This window comes from Aulonocara sp. 'chitande type north' Nkhata Bay, linkage group LG16 (assembly GCF_057382095.1).
Source record: "Aulonocara sp. 'chitande type north' Nkhata Bay isolate Kocher_YH1m ecotype deep benthic linkage group LG16, A_spYH_male_GT1.1, whole genome shotgun sequence".
Classification (NCBI taxonomy): Eukaryota; Metazoa; Chordata; class Actinopteri; order Cichliformes; family Cichlidae; genus Aulonocara; species Aulonocara sp. 'chitande type north' Nkhata Bay.
Genome location: NC_141359.1, coordinates 5,484,720 through 5,511,646, shown reverse-complemented (window position 1 = coordinate 5,511,646; position 26,927 = coordinate 5,484,720). Strand labels below are relative to the sequence as shown.

The window sequence follows — 26,927 nt, the reverse complement described above, 5'->3', positions numbered from 1 at the left end:
AGGAAGGGACAGCCATCTGCCACAACCTGTTGGGATGAGCAGAGGAAGACAGGACAAAAGATAAAACTGAAGGCTCTGCCTTCCATTCTACTTTTAAATACTCTAGGAACAACAAGTAAGCCTGCAGTGTGAGAGCGAAGTGCTCTAATAGGGTGATATGGTACTACAAGGTCATTAAGATAAGATGGGGCCTGATTATTTAAGACCTTGTATGTGAGGTCTTAAATAATCAGGTCTTAAATAACACCCGGGGCTAAGCCCGGGTGTTTCAAATGTCTGGCTCCGCCTCTGAGCTGCAAGAGTGCACTGAGGATTGAGACAAAATATGGTCTACAAACCAGCATTATATTAGTTTGTATCAGATAGTCCTCCAGTGTGTTTATTTTTTGCTTTTATTATATTGTGCAGTTATTTGTTACCCTGAAATGCTTTATGCTTAACAACAGCTCACTATTTTAACTTATTTTTTAACTCTTGTGATCAGTATGACTAGATTGTGTGAGTTTCCATACTAAAAGAGTTGTAGTGATAAAATAATTGGCATGAGAGACACTGATTTTTGGCATGGTATACTGCAGAAGTTTTTTGTTTGTTTGTTTTTTTGCATAATTTACCTTTTAATTAAACTGCATTCCCTGTATTGTAACAAAACTAACATTGTTTATATGTCAGAAAATTAGCAAACATGAATAAATGGCGAAAACAATATAATTATAACATATATTTTTATTTTACTTATTTTAGGTCTGTGAAGCCAAACTTGATGCTGGGGATTTATTTTTGTCAGTGGAGTCAAATGGTAAGTTACAATTTGTGCATTTTGTCATATTGGAAACACCACAGATTATATTGTAACTTAACAAATGATATAAAGATTGTAGTGTCAGGGTACTTCTTAAGAAGTAATATTGCACTATTGATGATCGCATGCAGGTGGCATAAAGTAAATATTCAGACGTGCTACCAACACATGATTCTCTAACAGATCAATGGAGCAGACTGTTTAGGTTCTTGTGGTTGTAATAACATCCATAACTGAAGGTTTGTCATTAATTTATTTTCACAGGTCTAGATGATCACATCTGACTTTGTCATTTAAATGAGGTGGACTTTTTTGGGTAAATTGCTGTCCACTACATATACACAGAATGTGCACAGTATTTCAGATATAAAAAGCGAGTATGTAATGGACTCGCTGGCTTTAATGTAAAAAGCCTGTTGTGTAACTTTAATGAGGCAGTTGGACTAAAGCAATGTGTTGCTCATCAAGGTAAACATCTGAGGAATAAGGAAATTGTTACTTGTCCTTTTACTCAGTGTTCTTTTAATCACACATTTACTAAAGTTTTACATCACATAAGTCATTTTCACAATCATTCTACTTTAAAAGATTTCAAGACAGAGCTTATTGTTCTCTGAACTTCCTTGTTCGCTGAACGGCAGGTAAAGTGCATCTTTTTGTTTGTTTGCTTTTGTGTGTTTGTGTTTTCTCTAATGGGCCTGAGATTAAGCCTCAGTTTGCTTAAATTTGGGTCTCAAAGAATCTTTTTTTTATTCTGCCTGTACTCCCCACCCCTCTTCTTCTGTTGCTCAGGTTGAAGCAGAATTTGCCCGTCTTACATCTGTTGACCTGAAAGGGTTCCTTTTTGCTGTGCTTGACCATTATGGAGAGGTTCGTGGAGCTGTACAAAATCAAGAGCGGCATAGGACTAGGCTCATAAAATGCTCATAAAATGCTTCGGTGATGATGTAAGTGTTCAACTGCGAAATCTAATCCTTTGTTTAAGTTTCAGGTTATCCAGTTCAACTGATGAACTCATTGAAAGAAAGCTGATAAGCAAAGTCTGTCATCATATTTTCACATTTAGGACATTTAGTGTGGTAACTTTTACAGAATCTGTGTATATTGGTGGTAGGTTGGATATCATATTCTACTTGAATGTCCTGATAAGCCTGATTCAAAATCTCCAATGATAATCATATATTGATGGAATTATGTATCAAAAAGCTGTGAATTTGGAGCTGTCTGCATGCTTCATAAACACTGTTTAAAAAGTGTTTTTGTTTTCTTTTTGACTTCTTTGACCAGAGCCCTACACAAAGGAAGAGGACAGAGGGCCTCATCTTCTAAAGGAAGATCCCTCACACACTCTCAAGACTGTGAAGGTTAGCATTGTTTCTTTTAGTAAATTTAATAATGACAGCACCACAGTGGATTTTAAATTAAACACGTGGCATCTATTGTTTCATAGATGCCACGTGTTTAGAACATGTGTTCTTCCTCACCAAATGTATTATTACAAGATCTTTGACACTGGATTTGGTCTGGGTTTCAGAGAAACTAACTGGCAAGCTAGCATTGATATTATTAGTGTCTTGTGTTTATTCATGTCTTCACCAGGGTCTTTGACATTTCGCTGCTGTACTGTTCACTTCAGCTTTACGTTTGATTTCTCACATTGTATATAGTAATGGCTGAGATATTAGGACATTTAAGGGCCTGCAGTGGCTGCTACAGCTGTGGGGGGCAATACTTTGGTGAAATGTCCTGGACCCTGGAAAAGAGACTGTGTAGACTGGGTAAGCAATTAAAGGTTACTGGCCCAGAGTCATTGGGCAGCTGGGTAAAGGTGGATGTTGATATTCAGTGCCAGTTATGCAACGTGTCCAGCCATGTCTATATGCTCTTTTTTTCATGATGTTAATATAAGGGAAAAAATAAACTTTAATCAATAAACTGATTAAAGAAGCATTGTCTATGGAGCCACAATCTGATCCTGTAGTGTAGCTGCAGTTTGCACATTTCATGTATTCTCAGACAGATTTGGTTTAGAGCACAGCCAATATTTAGCGTAAGTAGATTTAAATTCACACACACTGGTGATGGCAGCTACATTGTAGCCACAGCCACCCTGGGGCGCACTGACAGAGGCGAGGCTGCCGGACACTGGCACCACCGGGCCCTCTGACCACCACCAGTAGGCAATAGGTGAAGTGTCTACCCAAGGACACAACGACTGAGACCGTCGGAGCCGGGGCTCGAACCGGCAACCTTCCGATTATAAGACGAACTGTCAACTCTTGAGCCACGATTCAGTCATCCACCCATGTGTGTGAATGACTGGATGTGTAAAGCGCTTTGGAGTCCTTAGGGTACTAATAAAGCGCTTTACAAATACAGGCCATTTACCATTTTAATTGAAAATTTTGTTTGAATTCTGCAATTGAAGACATGCTCAGTTATTTATGAACATGGTCTTTGTTTAAAGCAAGAAATGGATTTGTAACATGGGGGTGCATATCTCATTCTGAAAAAACTTTAACAACTAATAAGTGTTACCCAAAGCCAATCAGCATCAGCCAAGGTATCGGTATGGCTCTTCTTTGGAAAGACATGAATTCTTAAGCACGAGGGATATTGTGTAATTGTAATTGTGTAATTTTTTGTCTTTGAACCCTTTTATAGCCGACAGGTATTGAAGACACGCTTTCTAAGAGGATGAAAGTTGCCATTGTGATGGTGAAAGAAGAAGACATCATCGATGTGTTGGTTGTCGTTGAGACAGTAATCCTGTCTAATCTGAGGGATGTCTCAAGTGCCATTTCCATGCTGATGGGCCTTCTCTTTGCCCTCAACATAGACTATCCAAAGGAACTTAAGGGCATCTTTGAAGTCATTCAGAACATCCTAATGAACATTGGTGGAAGGCAGTGCTTCTCACTAGTGCATGGTCCAAGAAACAGACTCTTGCAGAACGCCATACAGAACTGTAATTGTATGCTCACAGCATACAATTGCCTTAGTGTTAAGGACAGTTTTTATTTTACTGTTTGTTTTTTCTTGCAAGTTCTCATTCTCACTTTTGCATGTCACTAAATGACTACACTTTACATTCCAGATTAGACAATTACTCATTTGTTCATGGTTTAAGAAACTTATGTGAACAACAATATAATGGTGGACTCTGCAGATGCTTATCTCATCAAGTCAGTAGTTTTCCCTTTGTTTTGCAATTGAGCAGACTCAAACTAATGTTGCTGAAATATTCATATTATCAAATGTTTCAGAAGCATGCACTCATTTTCAGAGCTGTTGGTTCTGTGGAATTTGTTGCAATTGTAAACGAAGACAAATACAAGAGTTTGATGTCTTAGTTGTTATAAACTGATCTTTACTGTCACTTATCAAAGGTTTTGTACTATTTTAATATTTCAAGTTTTATGCTAACAGGTGTGACTGAGCACAATGAAGTTTAAAAATTTTGCAAATGTAAAGAATAACTTTTCTAAAATAGCAAGTGTCCCGTTGATACATTACAATAATGCAGACTTTATGTTGTTACTTCACAAGAATCACTACTGCTCCTAGAGTATTGGTCAGAATTTAATCTTCACCCAAACTGGGCTCAAGCCCAAGTTCAAATTTATTGTTTCACAGCGAGCAACTTTTGAGTTTTGATGGATTGTGAGCCTGATGAGTTACGTCACTGATTTCTCTGTTTCTCAGATGACTAAGATGGCACAATAAAGGTTGAATGTTGCGTGCTCATGAGTAATTGTCTTGTCATGTTCTTAAAACAAACTTTCTGCCTGAATTGATCAGATACACTTTAATGGAATCTGTGGGTTTTTCTTTCTTTCTGTAAACAACAGAAAATTTAAAGGAATGTAGATATTTAAACCTGAGATCTAAGATAAACCTAACAGGTAGTTTTGCTGAAATGGATGTTGGAAAGCTAAAAAAAACCCTTAAGATGTTCAATACACATTTTTCTTTACATCCAGTCAATCAACTCTGATAATTAAAATGAAACTGATTTACAAGTTCACTCAGATACCTTAAGGAGCTCAGTTAATTAATAAACTTAAATCAGAATCAGAATCAGAATACTTTATTGATCCCTGGGGGAAATAATTTTTTGTTACAGTGCTCCATTATAAACCAACATTAAGACAAGACAGACAATACACTAACTAAGAATAGTACAATATATACATATATATACATACATACATACATAAGTCACTCATAAATAAATAGCTTAAAAAGAAACATGTGTAGTTATAGCAGTAACCAGTGTGTTAAGTGGATGCGTTGTACAGAGAGCCACAGGCAGGAATGATTTCCTGTGTCGTTCAGTGGTGCTTTTCGGTAATCTCAGTCTCTCACTGAACGAGCTCCTGTGACTGACCAGCATGTCATGGAGTGGGTGGGAGGTGTTATCCAACATTGTCTTTATCTTGGACAGCATCCGCCTCTCCGACACCACCTTGAGGGAGTCCAGCTCCATCCCCACAACTTTGCTGGCCTTACGGATTAGTTTATTGAGTCTGTTGGCATCTGCGACCCTCAGCCTGCTCCCCCAGCATGCAACAGCATAGAGGATCGCACTGGCCACAACAGACTCATAGAAAATCCTCAGCATTTTCTGGCAGATGTTGAAGGACCTCAGTCGCCTCAAAAAATAGAGACGACTCTGGCCCTTCCTGTAAAGTGCTGTGGTGTTTTTAGCCCAGTCCAGTTTATTGTCAATGTGTACTCCAAGGTATTTATAGTCCTCCACAATGTCAACACTGACCCCATGGATTGAAACAGGGGTCAAGTGTTTCCTGGTCTTCCTGAAGTCCACGATCAGTTCCTTGGTCTTTGCCACGTTGAGCTGCAGATTATTCTGCTCACACCACGTGACAAAGGAGTCGACCACAGCCCGGTACTCTGTCTCATCATCCCTGCTGATGCATCCAACCACCGCAGAGTCATCAGAAAACTTCTGAAGATGGAGGTCTCTGTGCAGTGGCTGAAGTCTGTGGTGTAGAGGGTGAAGAGGAAGGGGGAGAGGACAGTCCCCTGTGGTGCCCCTGTGTTGCTGATCACCTTGTCAGACACACACTGTGGGAGACGTACATATTGTGGTCTTCCTGTCAGGTAATCAACAATCCAGGACACCAGAGAAGCATCCACCTGCATCGCTGCTAACTTATCACCCAGGAGGGTCGGCCTGATGGTGTTGAAAGCACTGGAAAAGTCAAAAAACATGACCCTCACAGTGCTCGCCGGCTGGTCCAGATGGGTGTACACGATTGAGCAGGTAGATGATGGCGTCCTCTGTTCCGAGACGATAAGCGAACTGAAGGGGATCCAGATGTGGTCTTACTATGGGTCGCAGCTGGTCCAGGATGAGCCTTTCCAGGGTCTTCATGATGTGGGAGGTCAGTGCCACGGGCCTGTAATCCTGGGGGCCACTGGTACAGGGACGAGGCATGATGTCTTCCACATCACTGGGACCCTCTGCAGACTCAGACTCAGCATAAACAGTTTATGAAAGACTCCACACAGCTGGGGGGCACAGGTCTTGAGGACAAGGGGACTCACTCCGTCTGGTCCAGCAGACTTGCCTGAGTGAAGTCTCCTCATTTGCATCTCAACCTGGTATTGAGTGAAGGTGATGGGTGGGGGAGGGGTGTCAGGAATCTCACAGGAGGCAACATGTGAAGAGAGAGGCTGGCACAGTGGTGTGGCTCTGGATTCCAGGCTGACTGCAGGTGAGGTTGTGGGGGTGGGAGCAGACACTGTGGTGTCGAATCTATTGAAAAACAGATTCAACTCGTTGGCTCTATTCTCACCTCCCTCAGCTCCCCTGCTGTTGGTTGGCCTGAATCCAGTGATGGTCTTCATGCCCCTCCACACCTCTCTCATGCTGTTCTGCTGGAGTTTCCACTCCAGCTTCCTCCTGTAATTGTCCTTGGCCTCTCTGATCTTGTCCTTTAGTAACACCTGGACCTTCCTCACCTCCTCTTTGTTGCCCCCTCTGAAAGCCCTCTTCTTGTTGTTGAGGAGGGCTTTGATGTCCTTAGTCACCCACGGCTTGTTATTTGGGTAACAATGAACAGTCTGAGCTGGAACAATGGAGTCGGTGCAGAAAGTTATGTAGTCTGTGATACACTCAGTAAGCCCATTGATGTCCTCGGCGTGAGGCTCACAGAGTGTTTCCCAGTCGGTCACCTCGAAACAGCCCTGTAGTTCTGCTATTGCCTCCTCTGACCACCTTCTAAAAGTCCTGGTGGTCACAGGTTCCCTCCTTACAATTGGCACATAGCGGGGGGTGAGGTGAATCAGGTTATGATCTGACCTACCAAGTGGGGGGAGGGAGGAGGAGCTGTATGCATCCTTGACGTTAGCATACAGTAAGTCTAAAGTTTTCTCTCCCCTGGTGGGACAGTCCACATATTGTTTGAATGTTGGTAGTGTATTGTCCAGTGATACATGGTTGAAGTCACCCGAGATCACAATAAAGGCACTCGGGTGCTGAGTCTGTAGCCGAGCTATGGCAGAGTGGATAGTGTCACATGCAGCTGTGGGGTTAGCAGAGGGGGGAACATAAACAGCCACCAAGATGACGTGAGAGAATTCCCTGGGTAAATAATACGGCCTGAGTCCAACAGCACGCAGTTCAGTGTCCGGGCAACAAATCCTTTCTTTGACTGTTATGTTGGCAGGGTTACACCACCGGTTGTTAACTAAAACAGCAAGCCCACCTCCTTTCCGCTTACCGCTAGCGATGCTGTCCGTGTCCGCCCGAACAGTGTGGAAGCCTTCCACGGAAGCATTCTCATCGGGAATGTCCTGGTGCAGCCATGATTCGGTGAAACACATCAGGCTACACTCTCGGTATTCCCTCTGACTCCGTACCAGTGCTGAGAGCTCGTCGATTTTAATTGCCAACGATCGCACATCAATCAACTTAGCTAACAGATTATGTTAGTTAAGCTAAAATAGATTCCAGTTAAAAGAACTACTAAAGTATTTGAATTAACTAAAAAACCCAAGTCAACTGAACTAGGACAAGAGTTTAAACAATAGATTATTTTAATTTATCTGAAAGGGTTTTCCCAAGTAAAAATGACAATTAAAGGAGTTGAACTGACTAACAAATCTCAGTCAACTAAACTAAGACGAAAGTTTAGACAACATGTGATTTTTCATCAACATAACATTTGGTTGTGTTACAAGAACAAACTCTATTTCTTGACTTAACTTAAATTTTTAAGGCAGCCCTTTGCCTGATATTTTTAAGTTGAAACAACAAGTTATATTTTACAGTGCAGGATTCAAATCATGAATACATAATGGGCTTGGATTTACAACATTATAAATGAAATGCGCTCTATTTGGGCCGATGGCGCGATATGGCAGCCTCGCTTCTGTCAGTCTGCCCCAGGGCAGCTGTGGCTACAACTGCTGCCTCCACCAGTGTGTGAATGCGAGAGTGACTGAATAGTGGTATTGTAAAGCGCTTTGGGTGCCTTGAAAAGCGCTATATAAATCTAATCCATTAAATCAAATTATAAATTTTAAATTGGCATTGATCCCTTTACCCCGAGTGTATATATATATATATATATATATATATATATATATATATATATATATATATATATATATATATGTATATATATCTATATATATATATATATATATATATATATATATATATATATATATAGATATATATATATATATATATATGTATATATATATATATATATATATATATATATATATATATATATATATATATATATATATATAGATAGATAGATAGATAGATAGATAGATAGATAGATAGATAGATAGATAGATTGTATACTCATTGTTTGTTCAATAAAGTTCCTAAAAGCAAACAAACAAAAAACAAAAGCAAAATGTAACGTTCGAAGCATTAGAGTCGGTCACGGCTTCAAAATAATGGAAAACCACATGTCCACAGTGACATCTGCTGGCCAATTTGATTAACGCCACATATTGATAATGCTGTTCTGTGAAACACTGACGCAGACAAGCCCTGCACAATTCCAAGCAGAACTACTTATAATACCAGACAGTCAATAATGGCAATGAGTACATGTTTTGGAGAAACTCCCACACAAACAAAGAAAGAGCAATACTGAGACTGTTAAAGACAGCAGGTTATGATCGTAATAAACTGCGCTTCAACAAAATTCTCCCTCTGTTAACATTTGTGTTGTTCACAGTAACTCAGTGTATAAATTAAATCATACAGAGAGTAGACTGCTGGGGTTACTGTAATAACCACACAGGCTTCCAGCTGTTTAGGGCCTCGGCCGGCTTCGTTTTTGCTCACAGCCCTCAAAGACCGGATGTGTTTGGTTGATTTTTAAGTTTTCTGGGAGTTATCAGGTTTGTTCTCCACACTGTCAAGTAAAGTTAGAAGCTGGTATAACATTTGCTTTTATTTTAAATTAATTTTAAAAATATTCTTTTTTTTTTTTTTTTGGCCTGTCCCATTTGGTTCTTTAGCCATCAGAATTGTTGTCTGAAGACCAACAAGGATACCCAATGGATTTACTTTGCCAAATGGATCATCGTGGTAGGTTTGAGTACACAGACCGTCCACTGGACGCCGTTAACTTGCCCACCCTCAAGGCCCTATATATATGTGTGTGTTATGAGAGTGTAAGTAATGTGGATGTCTAAGTTGTGAGATAAAATTGAGGCACAGGTGGCCAGAAGGGGACAGAGAGGGGGGGAATGTCTCCCCTGCACCCTTGTGCAACATATTCATTTAAATGAAATGTGTTTTCCTTCTTTGTAAAAAATTAACATTTATCATGTTTTCATTGGCCAATTCTGACCAATCTTAAGAGTCCATTTCACACATTATCTTTAAACTCTGCTGTGCAACCTCTGAACCATGAAGGAACTTTCCTTAAATTTCTATTGCTGTATCTTGTAACACTGGCATGATGTTTGCAGCCTCCTGTTGTGTATGAGATGTTTGAAGTGAATAAAAAAGGGAAAAGAAAAATCTGTCATTTCGAGTGTGGGTTTTTTTCTAGATTTTATTTTTACAGTATAAATATTTTACTTATGGCAGCACAGTATGTGGGTAACAGGTTATCATGAGGATGAAGTCACTTACTGCTGCAAATAAGATTTTCTGTTGAAAGCAACAGACTCCTCCTGTTCTATTTTGTCCTTGAAAGCAGAGGCAGTTTTATTAAGACATTTTAATTAATTTACAGCACAGAGTGCCTCTCTCTCTCTGCTGATATGAGTTAATGGAGCTCACCCACCAGTCTGTTTTTCTCGCTTCCTCTCATCTATATGACAGTAATCTTTAAATAAGATATTTATATATCAATCTAATATTTATTTAATTACACTTTTGATTCCAGTGTTTAAGTGATTGGATTGTCTATATTGGTCTTCACAATCCACAGCAAAAATAATAATGAAAGGTGGGGTATTGTTTCTTTTACACATGCACCTATAAAAATCAAAGCAGTAGTATCAAAAACATTAACTCAGCACAGATGACTCTGTTTCATGGAAAAATGGCACTGCCTAAAGCAGCAGGTACACCACCTGGAATAATAAGTGTAATAAGAAAAAGTGTGTAGTCAGCACTTTGTGTAGATGTCTCAAAGTTGGGAGCACAGTGCCAAAACTCTGTCCTAAAAGTTTTCTCTCAGTCTTCATAATGAGGGTTTTGAGGCAAGCTCCACTGATTATGATAGTAATACTGCGATCTTCATGAAATGAACTGAGCTGTCTTTGACTTTGACCATGACTTACTCACCTGTAGTGTGTAAAGACACCACTAAAGCTGAACTGAACTGCTGCATTTGACTTGCTATCTTTTCAGTTTTCCTTCCATTGCTTTCACAGTAACTTCCAATGTGTGTTACAAAGTAGCTGCTTACACATAACCATCCAGGAAACTGACTTCTTTAGACTGTGCCACTCTGAGCAGTAACAGATGAGCTTATTGACTTCTTATTTGTTGTTACTTCTGTAACATATTTACTTCTGAAAAAAAACCGTCAACATTGTTCCTCCTGTGTGGCAGCAGAGAAGCAGACGTGAGCTTTACCAGAAGAAATTTTGCTGTAAAGTGCAGCCTGGAGCTGCAGAAGCAGCACATGTGTGAAGCACGAGCAGAATAAAAGAAAGGCTATGTGAACAGCTGAACAGTTTCCAGGGTCTCCCCATAACAGCCAGTGATACAAATATAAATTTGTTGTTTTTTATCAAAAAATTGATAAATAACTCTAACAATGTCTTATATTTTAGACTCCTGAGAGTAGCCACCCTTTGCTTTGTTTTTGCTGCAAACCCTCGGCCTTCTCTTAATGAGCCTCATTATACTGTCACCTGAGAGTCATGGTTCTGGGTCATGTTGACCCAGCATTCTGAGTTTCTTGTGTTTCGGTGTTAATTTGTAGTATGTTTATGTTTTAGGTTCATCAGTAGTCTTAAGTCTCGTCTGTTTTGAATTTCTTATATTCTTATATTGCCTGCTTTCTAGCCTGAATATGTCTTACAAGTATTTTGTCATCCAGAAAGAGTAATATTTCAGACACCGCCACTCTGCGTTCCTCCGCCTCGTTTGAGCTTTGGACGAAATGCATACTGGGATGTTTGCCTGGGTTTGGCTACAGTAGCCAGTGAGCTGATGGTGACCAAAACAGCCAATGAGAATTTTTTCATCCAAGTCTGTGATTTTTTGGTTTTGTGGCACAAATATAACACTGTACAGATAGAGTTGAGCGTGCAGGGGCAGAGATGTTGAGAGCGTGAGCAACACATTGCGAGCAGGTCCGCAGAGATCTGAGCAAGAGCAAATGCAAAAACTGAGCGAGAGGGGCTGCTATTGTGTGTGTATATGGATAATAGCAAACACTGAAATACATTTTTTGTATGCAGCAATGAATTTTGTTCACTCAAATTTAGATTTTCCTTGCTCAGGAATAAATTTCTCCTCAAAATGCAACACTTGTACTCGCAATTTCTTTTTACGTGTGCTCAATTTTTTTTAATGTGCGCTCAGAATAGTGACACAAAAATAATGCCATAGTCTTTGACCTCTGTGTCCCCCCCTGTGCGTTTGTGTTTATGTGTGCATGTGTGTCCTTGTGTCTTGTTTCCCTTTTCTGTTTTCATGTTTCTCTTCTTTCATTCCATGTTCCCCCGTCTATGGATTCTTTAGGTAACATATTGGTAACATATTTAAAATAAAATACATGTACAAAAAATGAGTAAAATCGTTTTGGGTTTTTTGTAAAAACATTGCTTTTATTTGTTTGTATAATTAATTGGGTTAAAACTTTTATACAAATTTTTAGCCACAAAATTGCGTGTTATCTGGCGAACATGTTTTGTCCTTTATCTAAAGAATCAGTAGCTTCTCACACACACGAGCCGTTTTTATTAATTTATTTGTTTAACTGTGAACTTGTGTCGCAGTTGGTCTTCCATACAGGAAGCTCGTCACACCAGGCTGTAACTTTCACTTTTGATTTGGAGCTGTTTGCCGCACAACAGGGGCACTTTGTTTTTTCTGACTTCGACAGAAAAGAGGCAGTGCAGCCACAGCTGGCTGATTTTTGGATCGTAGCTACTAAGTGAAGTTTTCATATCTGTTTCTTTTCTGTCAATCAGATCATGGCTGAGGTCTTCGGCAGTCGATCGCTAAATGATAAGGTGAGTAATAATCTGTTCGTCTGTTTGCTTGTTTTAGCCCGTCTAAGAAGAAACAAGTGCTCCACAGTTAACGATGTCTTTCTTTCTTGGCAGAAGGAAGGAGGCCTGGATAAAGACGGTGAACTAAAGGAGGCCAGGCGAGAGTTGGAGGAATGGAAGGTAGGCCGGAACTAATGCTGAACTACATTTTCCATTTTCAGGTGTGAAGTCGCGCAGCGTTTTAGTTCAATAGTAAAATAAGTTCACGACCGTCAGAATAAATTTATGAGAAAACGCAGAAAGCTGACAACTGCTCAGCCGGAAATGTCTTCATCCTCCGTTTATAGAAGAAGGTGGTTTGTTTACTGAGTACTGTGAGTGATCTGAGTGATTTAAATAGTAATTACAGTTCTCAGATCTCTTATTTAAGTCGAGATGCAATCCTGCAACGTGAATGCAAGTCCGGAACTAAGTATGTTCTACAAATAAACGTACTAGACTGAAAAGCCTGAGAGAATCTATCTAAATGCCCATATTATAATAGATGTCATTATTTCCATTGATATACATTTATTAGCATTGAGACATCATTGGATACATTTTATTTACGCATTTGAGCTTAAAGTTAAATGGTTACTTATATTTGGTTGCACAGAAGATGCAGTTTGCAGTAAACAGGGAGAAACCATAAAGCAGCTCATTTCAGCAAGTGAAAGTCAGACGGAATGGGCTCAGGCAACATTCCATAGGGTGTAGCTGTAGGTCTATATTTGCTCAACTAAAAACTATTTTGATGGCTCACACTTTAGCAAACGAGGCGCAGGTGAAGTGAGCACAACCAAAAATGAATAAACAGTCTTTTTGTCTTTTGTTTGGGGGAAAGATTGGTCATAGTTTGTGAAGGGCAGAACCATTATCTTGTGAAACCTACACAATTGCAATGATCAGTACAGATCTTGATTAGTGATTGCTCAGGAACCTGTTTATATAGAAATAAATAAAGGTACATAAGGTTAATGTCAACTAAAATACAGGCATACAACACCAGGGGGATGCAGCACGAATACTGAGTTTCATCAGTGAGTCAAGTGCACAACATTGTTTAGGATTTCTCTTTTAAATTTATATCAAATTGATATAAATGCTTCAGTTCTTCCATTTTTTCCTCGCCTTGTAATCGGAAGGTTGCCGGTTCGAGCCCTGGCTTGGACAGTCTCGGTCGTTGTGTCCTTGGGCAAGACACTTCACCCGTGTTTGTCTACTGGTGGTGGTCAGAGGGCCCGGTGGCGCCAGTGTCCGGCAGCCTCGCCTCTGTCAGTGCGCCCCAGGGTGGCTGTAGTTACAATGTAGCTGCCATCACCAGTGTGTGAATGTGTGCGTGAATGGGTGGATGACTGGATATGTAAAGCGCTTTGGGGTCCTTAGGGACTAGTAAAGCGCTATACAAATACAGGCCATTTACCATTTACCATAAAGACAAAAACTAAGTAAAGCTTTGTTTCTCTTCCAGTTCTGTACTTTTCTTACTTATCAGCAGTGGTATTATATCATTCAGAATGACTTGAGTATATTTGGCCATGTTTAAATATCTGTCAGTGAGAGAATAATTTTATTTGAGCAGCTTGTAGTCTCTTTGTAGACTGCCCACAGCTCCAGTTGTATTCTCTCTGAACACCACCTATTGCTCTTAAAGGCTAGATTCGAAAAAGCGGATGATGTGAAAGCCAGGCTGATACTGGAAAAGCTGACGGAAGATGATGCCAAGACAAATGCACAGCAGGAGATGAACGCTTGTGTCAAAAACCAACAGAAGACCCAGGATGAATTTAATGAAAGCATGAGAACAGTTCAGGTACACTTATTGTCATCTGTGTAACATCTACACTACACTCAGAGAAACTGAGAGTACATAACTCTCACCAAATATTCCACTTTATTCTTTTCCATAGGATGAAATCCAGAAGCTGACTAGATACAATCAAGATTTGCTGGAGAAACTGAAGAGATGTCAGGATGAACTGGAGGCTAAGAAGACAGAGTCCCGCAAGTTAAAGCAGAAATTCAAGGTAAAAACCAGGAACACTTTCAGATCTGTCCATCTGCTCACATTTTTACGTACACTAATCACGGGCATTAATGTGATGGTAATTATGGGATTTCCACACATTATAAATACATCACCAAACATATCCAGATGTCTCTTAGCAAGTTGCATGTTGATGAGTTATTTTGAGATGGCAGCAAATTTACACTGTTATACAGGCTGTAGACTGTTACATTGTATCAAAGTGTCATATCTTCAGTGTTGTCCCATGAAACTATATTACAAAATATTTACATAAATGTGAGGGGTGTACTCACTTTTGTGAGATACTGCATAGACGTACAGGCTCGTATATATTCTTTTGAGTGTGTGTGGATTCAATTCAAACTTGTGCATCCAATCCCTGTTTTTAAAATTCCTTCAAGAGCTATGCTCTACAGTCATTCCACCCTGTGAAAGGCAGTTCACGGCCCCAAATAAAACTGTGACATTCATGTTCCTGATCAGCGGACACAAACACCTGACCACAGCTGTATACACATTGAAACAGATAACGGCCTGTAACTCTGTATTGTCCCATCTGTCCAGATCTACGCCCAGATCCCAGACACAGAGGTGAAATTTATTTCTCCGAATAAAGAGACAAGGGAAGAGGGTGACGAGGACAGTCAGCCAATCAGAGGAGTGTTTACCATCAGCCAGAGAGCTGCTGTGCTTCTGCAGGGAGGACAGGCTCTCATCACCTTTGAGGAGGAGAAAGGTAGACGTCATTTGACTTCAGTACTCTATATGGTTCATTCTTACTTATGTTAATGTTAATAAAAACCAAAAATAAGGAGTCCTCATGGTTTTCCATGCTTTGCTGTGTAAGATATTTATACAATGACAGTTTGCACTGTCACTTGGAAAAAGACACATACAAGACAGTTAAATGCTCAAGTGAAAAAACAGCATTTCAATTTCAGATATTAAATATGAAATTATGATTTCTTATTTTTAATATCACCTGAAAAAAGCAATTTAAATGAAGACAGACAGACGCGTTTTTTGGAGGTGTGGTCGTAAACTTTGGATCAGCTGTAAAACAGCCTGTTTCACTTTAAGCGTTATTTTCAGTACATTTCATGCTCAAGAAAATGTTTTGTCTCACTCCCATGGCTTCTTGTGGCATGCTGTAGCTCTAATTGGAACCTTGTGAAGATCCAACCATGCAAATTATGATTTTTATGCCATTTTCCAAGTGGTCTTAAACGTTTGATTGGGACCGTATCTGAAACTGCCACACGAATGTTCATCTCTTTAGTTTAACGTACATCATGTCAGCATAAAAAGATCAGATCAAAAATCTCTGCAACAACAGCTATAATAAAATCAAACACTTGAGAGACAAGAATAAAGAGACAATGTCAGCCTATCATAGTGTGTCTATAGACAGATTATTCTGTGATCAACCTGCTTAGCATGTCAAAATGAACCCGATCATGACTCAGACCTTACAACATGGAGTTCTCAGTACAACTGCAAATGATACACATCTTTTTGTCATATTCTTGGTGTGCAGTGGCTCGCCAGATCCTGAAAATTGCCAAGTGCTCTGTGTCCTGTGAGAACAGCAGTTTGGACGTGAAGCCGAGAAGAATCACCATGGATCCTGCTGTGAAGTTTGAGGTAGATGCTGCAACAGTATCATCGGGTTTTTTATGCTTCAGTTAGAAAATGAAGCCTCATGTTTCAAAATGAAAAAGCAACTAGAGCCTTATTTTTTATGTTGACTGTGTCTCTAGTTTCCTGTCTATAGTTTGTACAGTTGTAACACTGTCAGGTCATTCAAATCTGTCCACAGAGTAGGAGTGAGACAGTACACCTCTCCAGGGTTACTTATTGCTGTGATGACACACAGAGAATACTTTCCTAAAAATACTTCTTAACTAAAGCCAAAGTTTTTTGGCTTTAGTTAAGACCCTAACAATACAGAACTAGATCCATCCTGAGTCATTCCCATGGAAAATATGGCCTTCTGTGTGTGTGTGTGTGTGTGTGTGTGTGTGTGTGTGTGCGGCAGGGTCAGAATTAACAAATTAAAACAGGAAGTAACTAAACAAGGAACACAGGAACGTAAACTTGACACGGAGAACACAAAAGAGCAGGAAAAATGACCTCCTGGGACAAACAACAACTAGAACTACAACCTAATATCCAGAAAATGGAAAATGAAGCTGGAATATGAAAACCTAAGTGACAACATAAAGAACATACTATACAGTAAATATAATAATTAATAAAACAAAAATAATAAACTCAAAGCATGAGGTCAGCAAACAGATATATAGGACCGCTTTCTTCCACTTATAATTTTTTTATATTTATATATATATATAATTTTAAAATCCTCACAAACCCTTGAATAATCAGGCCCCAACTTATCTTAAAGACCTCATAGTACCATATACCAAAGTACATCACTTTGCTCTCAGTCTGCTGGTGTATTTGTAGTTCCTAGGACATTTAAAAGAAGAATGGGAGGCAGAGCCTTCAGCTCCCACTTTGGATTTGTGAGACAGACACTATCTCTACTTTTAAGATTAGGCTTAAAACTTTCCTTTTGGATAAAGCATATCGTTAGGGCTGGACCAGGTGACCCTGACTCCTACTTTAGTTATGCTGCAATAGGTGTAGACTGCTGGGGGACTATGTTACACTGAGTGTTGTTTTGTAATGATCAACACCCTGTAAACAGTGTGTGTTCACACCGATGTAGGTCCACCTTGACGTTTCCAGAAAGGAGCTGAAAGTTTCCAACGTCCCTGATGTCATGCCAGAAGAGAGAATGAAAGACCGACTGGAAATTAGTTTCTCCAGGCCCAGTAGAGGAGGAGGAGAGGTGGAGAAAGTGGAGTATGACAAGAACACTGGGACTGGGTGTGTCACATTTCTCCAACCTGGAGGTAAAACTCTATAAGATAATTGTGCGACATTACACATTATTCTTAGTTAGTTGTTCTAAGTTATTCTGTATCATTACAATAGTTGTAGCCAAGCTAAGTATGTTAATGCTCAAATGTATGTGCATTTGTGTGCAGTTACTGAGAGCCTTGTCCTGAGGGGAAGGTACGACGTCGAGCTGGACACTGAGGTAAAGGTGCAGGTTGGACCTATTTACGAATACCAGCTGCGCAGATTTCAGGTAAGTTACAGCACTGAGACTAAAAGCACTTTGTTAACTTAGTTAAAAGCACAATTTATCACTTGTACAAAATTTAACTGGACAGGCTGCCAGTCTGTTGCAGGACTGACACAGAGACACAGGCAACATTCATGCTCACATTTTAGACCGGGAGTCTCTTTGGAGTCACCAGTGCATGCCTTTGGACTGTTGGAGCACACAGGGGCCCACGCAGAGAGGCCCCACACTGGCAGTTTACCTTTAATTCCCAAGCTGACGCTTTCAAACCTCTTTATTTTTCAAAATACAAAATATAAAAAAAAAATGTATTTATGACTCAGAAAACTATACTTACCAAACCCCACATACCTTTAAAGGTCATGCTACTAATGGGAATCACTAATTCAACTAGAAAAATTTGCATTTCCTGCGAAAATGCTGTGTGGATGCCTTAACGCTGAAGATGTCTGCAGAAAAAAGCTGAAAAAGTTGAAAAAAAAGGTTGCCCTGAGCAGGATTCAAACCTGGCCCTCCTGGTCTAAGGGCAGCTATTTAGCTCACTGAGCCAAAGTCATTCTCACAAAGAAGAGGTGGAGAGATTGACAATTGTGCTGAAATGAGCAGAAGCTGCTGAGAATTGTGCTGATAAGAGGTGGAAAGGCTGAAAATGTTTCAGAAGAGGTGAATAAGCAGAATTTGGGCAGAAAAGAGGTGAAAACTCTGAAAATTTTGCTGAAAAGAGTTCAATCAGCAGAATTTCTTCTGAAAAGAGTTCAATCAGAAGAATTTTGCTGAAAAGAGTTTTTTTCTGAAAACAGCAGAAAAAACTGAAAATTTTGCTGAAAAGAGTTGAATGAGCAGAATTTGTGCTGAAAAGAGGTTTTTGCTGAAAACAGCTGAAAAAGCTGGTATTTGTGCTGAAAAGTGGTGAAAAAAACGAAAATTGTGTTGAAAAGGGGTGAAAAAGCTTAAATTTGTGTTGAAAAGAGTTAACAAAGTTTAACTGTTGACTGAAAGAAATGTTGCCATAAGCGGGATTTGAACCCAGGCCTCCCAGTCTGAGAACGGACGCTTATCTCACTGAGCTAAAACACAACTCAGTCCAGCATGCAAAATCAGTGAGGCCATTGATAATGTGTTCCATTCAAATGGTCAAAAGTCATAACAAACATCAGCAGAAATAGCAGAATATTTTAAAGTTTAAACATAGTATTTCTGCTAAAACTTAGCATTTAAACTAAATAATATTTTTTTTCCTGCCAAATCATAGCATTTGTGCTGGAACACAGAATATTCTGCCAAATCCTACAATTTGTGCTAAAACATTATTTATGATTTAGTAGAAACACTGGGACTTGGTAGAAATACTATGATTTACATGAAATACTTTGACTTAGCAGAAGTACTACAATCTAGGAAAAAAGTACTACAGCATAGCAGAAATTCTATCATTGAGCAGAATTACTAGGATTTAGAAGAAATACTAAGATTTGGCACAAACACTGATGTGGCTCAAGAACCTTTATTGTGCAGTTATACTATGATTTGGAAGAAATACTATGTTTTAGCACAAATACTCTGATTTGGCTCAAATACTATGATTTACCAGTAATACTATGTTTTGGAACAAATACTACACTTTGTCACAAATACTATAATTGAGTACAAGTACTATAAGTTTACAGAAATACTATGATTTAGCAGAAATGCAGTGTTTTTGCAGAAACACTGTAATTTCGCTTAAATAGTATGAAATAGCAGTAATACTATGATTTGGCAGAAATACTACTTTTTAGCACAAATACTATTGTACAGAATGGTGTACGTCAGTTTAATGCTGGGTGGTGCTGCAATAGTAACTATCCTCGGTCAGAAGGAGAGGCTGACATCCAGGGATTAGATTACCACAGGTGGAGTTTATTGCGGTCAGATGGATGGTACAGGGAGGTATGGCATACAGTAGGAGGATGTGGAGAGGTGATATGGTGTGGTTTCTATGATTAAGAACAGGGTATGCATTACAACATGCATACAGATTAAAGATTAAGAAAACTGGCAACAAATTCCTCCACTACAAATCAGTCTGATACCACTTTTTACAGGGTTCCCGTTTACTAAGGCACTACCCAAAAGGCGCCACAAGAGGGCACTCCAACACAAGAGATGACCTATTTACACTGATGCACTTAGTAAACAGCCCCTACTTAGCCACTACATAATACAGTGATAATACAGTATTCAAATTCACACAAATACTATGATTTGGCAGAAATACTATGACTGAGTAGTAATACTATAACATAACAGATTTCCTAAAAAAACTATGAAATTGCAGTAATTCTATGACTTGGCAGAGATACTACGTTTTAGCACAAATACTATAACAACGCAGAAATACTATGACTTAGTAGTAATACTATAACATAACAGTTCAATGTTCTTGCACAAATACCACAATATGGCAGAAATACTATGTTTTAGCACAAATACTGTGATTTGGTATAAATACTATGATTTGGCACATATACTATATTCCGCAGATACACTATAACATAACAGATATTCTAAAACTTAGTAGTAATACTATAACATAACATAATTATTATTTGGGCACAAATACCACGATTTGGCAAAAATGCCATGATTCAGCACAAATATGATGACATGGCAAAAATACTATGATTGGGTACAAATACTATGATTTGGCACAAGTACTATGATTTAGTACAAATACTATGATTTGGCAGAAATACTCTGATTTAGCAGACGTACTATCTTTTGGTAGAAATTCCTGCTAAAAGGTAGTATTTCTGCGTTTTAGCAGAAATACTGTAATTTGGCATAAATACTATGATTTGGCATAAATACTATGCCTTAGTAGTAATACTATAACATAAGAGATATACTATGGTTTTGCAGACATACTATGTTTTTGCACAAATACCATGATTTGGCACAAATGCTGTGATTTAGCAGAAATACTATGATTGGGTTCAAATACTATGATTTGGCAATAATACTGCGTTTTAACAACAACTACTGAGATTTGATTGAAATACTATGATTTAGAAGAAATACTATGACTCCATACAAATACGATGCTTTGGCACAAATACTATGATTTGGCAGAAATACTATGACTTAGTAGTAATACTATAACATAACAGATTTCCTAAAAAAAACTATGAAATTGCAGTAATTCTATGACTTGGCAGAGATACTACGTTTTAGCACAAATACTATAACAACGCAGAAATACTATGACTTAGTAGTAATACTATAACATAACAGTTCAATGTTCTTGCACAAATACCACAATATGGCAGAAATACTATGTTTTACCACAAATACTGTGATTTGGTATAAATACTGCGATTTGGCACACATACTATGATTTGGCAGAAATACTATGCCTTAGTAGTAATACTATAACATAAGAGATATACTATGGTTTTGCAGACATACTATGTTTTTGCACAAATACCATGATTTGGCACAAATGCTATGATTTAGCAGAAATACTATGATTGGGTATAAATACTATGATTGGGCAGAAGTACCATGTTTCAGTACAAATACTATGATTTGGCAGGAATACTCTGGTTTAGCAGAAATACTCTGATTTAGCAGAAGTACTATCTTTTGGTAGAAATTCCTGCTAAAAGGTACTATTTCTGCGTTTTAGCAGAAATACTGTAATTTGGCATAAATACTATAATTTGGGATAAATACTATGATTTGGCACATATAATATATTCAGCACATATATTATAAAATAACAGAAATATTTGGCCCCAAAACCATGATTTTGCACAAATACCATGATTTTGCAAAAATACTATGAATTGGCAGAAATACTATGATTTAGCAGAAATACTATGATTTGGCAAAAGTACTTAGATGTAGTAGAAGTACTTTGCTTTAGCAGAAATACTATGATTGAGGAGTAATACCTAAACATAGGAGAAATATTGATACACAGACACACATACACAGACAGTAAAGGGAACAGGAGCTGTGGAGAGTCTGGGCTTGGTATATGTAGGTCAGTTAAATTAGCTGCACCTGCTGTAGTCAGCCCTTACACACACAGACACAGAGAGAGGTGTGAGTTTTCTTCAGTGTATTTCTGACATTCAGGATTCCCCTCGAACAAATGGCCATAATTTCCTAACTGTAGAGGCTAGAATGGTCATTCAGGCATCGTTTTATTCAGAAGAGATGGGGGAATCTTCAGGTCTTCATAATTCAGAGATAAAACATAAATTCTTAAAGATATATGACTTGTAATACACTGTAACTGAGTAGAGGCGAAGCAAAAACTGCCTTGACTTGCACTCAAACAACCTTTGGTAACTCTAAATCTATATGGAGCATCAAAATCATTCTTTCACCGTAAGAAACAGCAGGCTTTGGTGAACAGTCATGGAAATTTTCAGGGCTCTGTGGAAATCCATCAAAAAGATATGATGAGAGAAAAAAGTGGTTCATTTCCAGAGATTGAAATCTGATGAAATCTGAGCGAGGGACAAATTTCCTACCCTCAAACAAGTCCAACTCATTTCAGAACGGTAATAGGTGAGAAAGAAATTCTTGAATTGTGAGCGTCAGGAGTGTCTGAACATATACGGGGACAAGCCTCATGTCTTAACTTCGCTTCGTTAAGGAGATATGACAATTTGAAAATGCCTCTCATTAGAGAAATCCAGCGGTGATTTTGAACAAACTCTCCATTGAGTTTATATGGAGAGTTTTCTGACTTTGTGTTACTCTGAGGAGATTTGCAAAATATCTATGAGTCCCACAACAATGATAGTGACATTTTCTGAAAGCCAGCAAAAATACCTACGTTTTGATGTATAATTTGTGGGGCTTGAGTGGAAATTGAGCGAGTAGCAAGAAGTTGTTTGGACATGAAGAGAAAATTCAAACAGTTTCACTGTCCCCTCTGAGTTAATTGCATAGCAACCATAGCAACGCATGTATTTTCTGAAAAATCACAATTTTGCAACTGAAAACTCAAAGAGGGATACGATTAAAACGGTAGAAGATCTGAAAAAGCTGAATCATACAGGAATAGCCAAATCATTTGAGAACATTTTAAAGTTTGAATGGAGTTTCTAGGTGAAAGTATGAGGCAGTAGTTAAGTTTCAAAGACAAGAAAGTTTTAGCAGAATTGTGGAAGTTTCCCATTCATTTCAATGGGACAAATTAAAGGAAAAAAGTGTAATATTTTAAAAAGTATAATAGTAATAAACACCAAAAGTCATAGCCGGCATTAGCAGAAAGAGCAGAACAGTTTAGAGTTTGAACGGTGAAAATAGCACAAAAATTGTGGAAGTAGATCCACGGCAAAAAGTGTACGGAAACACCCGGAATAATAATAAAGAAGAAAGAGAAACAGGATCTCAATAGTGTGGATGCCTATTAAGGCATCCACACAATTAACAAAATAGCCATTGCTGCTGGATAATTCCTTTCTTTTACTTAGCCTAGTCGTCAGAATCCACAACATGTCATGAAACTAATTTCTTAAAATTTCACCAACAGAGACATATGGAGAAATTTTTCCTGTTTATTTTAATATTAACATTAACCAATAAAACCTCTACATTTAGGGAGGCTGTGTCTTTTTGCAATTATGTAAATGCATCCATGCAAGTTTAATGAAAGATAGTTATTTCACTTTAGCACTAAAAATGCTTAACTGGTATAAAACTTTGCATTCAGTTGCCTTCAGATTAAACAAGAATACTTCTAGAAAAAATAGTTATATTTTACTTCAAGCTATCTTAGTATTTGTTTTTTGAGGATTTTTAAGTTGTATTGAGAGCTGATGGGGTGTTACGCACACCACAGGTGCGGCTACCAAGTTTAAATCTTAGTGACCGAGACATCAAGTCAAGGTCAGAGATCAAGTTTTCTGAAATGCCATAACTTGAGAACAGGGTGGCGTAGGATTTTGAAATTGATACTATGGGTGTGTCAACTATGACAGTGAGGACTAACACTGGCAGTTGCAAGTCTTCTTTAAATTTAAAAGCCTTTTTTTGTTACATAGTCATTGTGTATTATGACTTAAAACATTCATAATACATAATTATTATGGCTATAGTAAAATAATTATTCTCTGACAAAAATATGTAATTATTTCACAACTTGTAACAAACATATAATTATAGAAATATTATATTATAACATGTAAGTGTCAGTATTTGCATTTTTAAATTTTTTTGCAATTACTAAGTCTGTAGAAAAACAGTGTTAGCGGGCTTTCTTATGTGTTCAAATACACACGCGCCTACATGACTAAGTCTTAACGACACCCCCCACCCCCACACACAAGTTGTTCTAAAACTTGTGTGTGTTGTTGTAAAAGTTGTTAAAAGTTTGCAGAGCAACAATAAAGCAAATTTTTATGATTTATTTCAGACCTTTTGCGGCTGTCCGAAGCGAACCATCCTCCTGGATGACATTCAGGACATGGTTGATGAGGAAGACCTCCAGGACCATCTGGAAATCCATTTTCAGAAGCCCAGCAACAGTGGTGGTGAAATAGAGAGCATCAAGTACATCGCTAAACCGAAAGTCCTGCAGGCCTTTCTCTGTGAGAGCACAGAGGAGAAGGACGACAGTCTGTGAACCACCATGAACTGTCCTCTAATACATATATGACATGTAAGACGAGCTCCACCTGTATTAAAGTATATTTCTAATCATTTCCAAATGTCTTGCTCAACCTGAAGTGATACATTGTAGAGATTTCATTTATTTGCTCTCCTGCTGGGTTAATCGGGACGATACTTTATCTCTGTGCATTTAATACATTTGATTACAATCTTCCATGTGGTAAAGTTGGGGGTGTTTGAGTTATGTTAAAAGATAAATCCAAGAAATTCTGAATATCACTTGAAAAAGAACCTGTGTGATATTTTATGCAGTCAGTCAGTAAAATTAATGACAACCTACACAAAGACAGTACTGTCTTTGTTCTTATAAGAACATGTAAACACTGGGATGGGTAGTAGGCTGATAGTAGGCTGAAAGCCTCACATCTCATTATCTAATCACTTATTTTAGTCAGAGAATTGTATTTCCTTTAGTTAATGTAACTAACTGTAAATCTGGGATGTCAGAAGACAAACGTGTAATGTGCTGGATGACATGATATTTTCTGTTGGTAAATTACCACTTGAGAGGTGAGAACTGCAGTTTTATTACAGCTATCTCTGAGCTAGTTGGCTTGCCCTTTTTAGCTCTATAAACCTGCAAAGGAAGCTTTCAGACACACCGTCATCCTGTGTAAAAAGAAAATCCTCGCAATTTGAACTAGTACCTCAACTGTCTTCTATGCTGTGCTTAATAAAGTTAATGAATCCTGAAAGAGTAACATGAGTTATATTTGTTATGTTGTGGCAGCTGCATTGGTAACCACAGTGTTAGCACTGCTGCCAGAGTCACATGTTGTTTTATTGTGGCTCCTGGCTGGGCAGCATGATCATTAGCACATTATTAGTTGTTGCCTCACACCACTGTTCCCTCTGTAAATGGTAAATGGACCGCTTCTCATATAGAGCTTTAACTGACCACTCAAAGTCATTCACCCATTCATACAAGAACGTCTTTCTAAGCTCTTTCCAACATTCATGCACATTTATATTCCAGTGGATGCTTTGGAAGCAACTTGGGGTTAGTATCTTGTCCATGGATATCTGACATGCAGACCAACCTTCTTATTAGTAGGCTTCTGTCTTCCTCCCACATTCCAAGATCGTGCATGGACTAGGTTCATTGTGAGTAAATGTTAATTTTATTCATATATCACATTTCATTACACATAAACTCATAAAACCTCGTGTAGGTCTACGATGACTCAAACAAAAGAAAACAGTAAACTGTGCAGAAAAACAGAATCAACTTTCTGGGAACCTTTCATAACATTTTTATGAGAAACTACTGTCCCCAAAGTTATATGGTCATATACTTTGAACCCAGAAACAGGGTAACTATGTGAGAATGCTGTTTGTTGATTACAGTTCAGCGTTTAACACGATAGTGCCCTGCAGACTGTTCACAAAGCTCAGGGATCTGGGAGTCAACAGCCGTCTGTGTGCATGGGTGTTGGACTTCCTCACTGGCAGAACTCAGGTGGTGAGGGTGGGTAGATGCGTCTCTAACAGCATCACCATCAACACAGGAGCACCACAGGGGTGTGTCCTCTCGCCACTGCTCTCCCCCCACTTCAGGACATTTACGCCAGGAGGTGCTGGACTAGAGCAGCGCAGGTACTGAAGGACCCGTCCCATCCTGGCAACTAACTGCTCCAACTTCTGCAATCAGGCAGAAGGTTCCACACCATCCGGGCAAGGACAGAGAGGCTCAAGAGGAGCTTTTATCCTCAGGCCATCCGTGTGTTGAATCATGCCCCTCTCTTTTTTGCACAGTCGAGGAGTGTATCAGGTCCCATTACACTGCGTGTTATATCTGTATAACCATGCATGTGACAAATAAAGAACCTTGAATCTTGAAATATTTGGAAATTGACATACTTAGCCCTTGTCACCCAGTAACAGCTGGGACTGGCTCAAATAAGCCCAGGCTCTAGGAATATTTAGGGGTGGATTTCGAGCAACAGCTATACAGCTATGAAAGCCATTAGGAATCACGAGAATTTAACTTCTGATTGTTTACCAGAGGAGAGCAGTGGATGAGGTAGTGATCCACTAGAGAAGGAGTTGGTTAACGAAAAGGAAAATGGTTGGAATACAGTGAACAGTAGTAAGAAATGTTGGAGACATACAGCGGCTTGCAAAAGTATTCGCCCCCCTTGAACTTTTCCACATTTTGTCACATTACAGCCACAAACATAAATCAATTTTATTGGAATTCCACGTGAAAGACCAACACAAAGTGGTGCACACGTGAGAAGTGGAACGAAAATCAGACATGATTCAAAACATTTTTTACAAATACTTTTACTTTGTAGAACCAGCTTTTGCTGCAATTACAGCTGCCAGTCTTTTAGGGTCTGTCTCTACCAGCTTTGCACATCTACAGACTGAAATCTTTGCCCATTCTTCTTTGCAAAACAGCTCCAGCTCAGTCAGATTAGATGGACAGCGTTTGTGAACAGCAGTTTTCAGATCTTGCCACAGATTCTCGATTGGATTTAGACACCAGACAAGTCAAGGATAAAGATATTGATGTGCTGTGTTAGTTTTCTGCCACACATAGC

At 38.8% G+C, this 26,927-nt stretch overlaps 1 protein-coding gene and 1 long non-coding RNA gene across 4 annotated transcripts; both read left to right on the top strand.

The window, feature by feature from the left end:
- Positions 1 to 608: 608 nt before the first annotated feature.
- On the top strand, positions 609 to 4,461 carry LOC147310877 (uncharacterized). 2 transcript variants are annotated; one of them, XR_015125478.1, is made up of 4 exons: positions 609 to 799; positions 1,595 to 1,749; positions 2,090 to 2,166; positions 3,467 to 4,461. It is a non-coding gene; the product is annotated as an uncharacterized LOC147310877 (long non-coding RNA). The 2 variants fall into 2 exon arrangements; XR_015125477.1 differs by lacking the exon at positions 609 to 799 and having other exon boundaries at positions 1,481 to 1,749.
- Positions 4,462 to 12,301: 7,840 nt separating this feature from the next.
- On the top strand, positions 12,302 to 25,070 carry nmi (N-myc (and STAT) interactor). 2 transcript variants are annotated; one of them, XM_086267306.1, is made up of 9 exons: positions 12,302 to 12,505; positions 12,602 to 12,664; positions 14,178 to 14,336; positions 14,434 to 14,550; positions 15,117 to 15,288; positions 16,090 to 16,196; positions 17,287 to 17,473; positions 17,609 to 17,712; positions 24,125 to 25,070. In XM_086267306.1, exons 1-9 carry the CDS (start codon positions 12,467 to 12,469, stop codon positions 24,332 to 24,334), a joined length of 1,158 nt encoding a protein of 385 aa, XP_086123432.1. In that variant the 5' UTR covers positions 12,302 to 12,466; the 3' UTR covers positions 24,335 to 25,070. The 2 variants fall into 2 exon arrangements, with proteins under 2 accessions (XP_086123432.1, XP_086123431.1); XM_086267305.1 differs by having other exon boundaries at positions 12,303 to 12,505; positions 12,599 to 12,664.
- Positions 25,071 to 26,927: the final 1,857 nt, after the last annotated feature.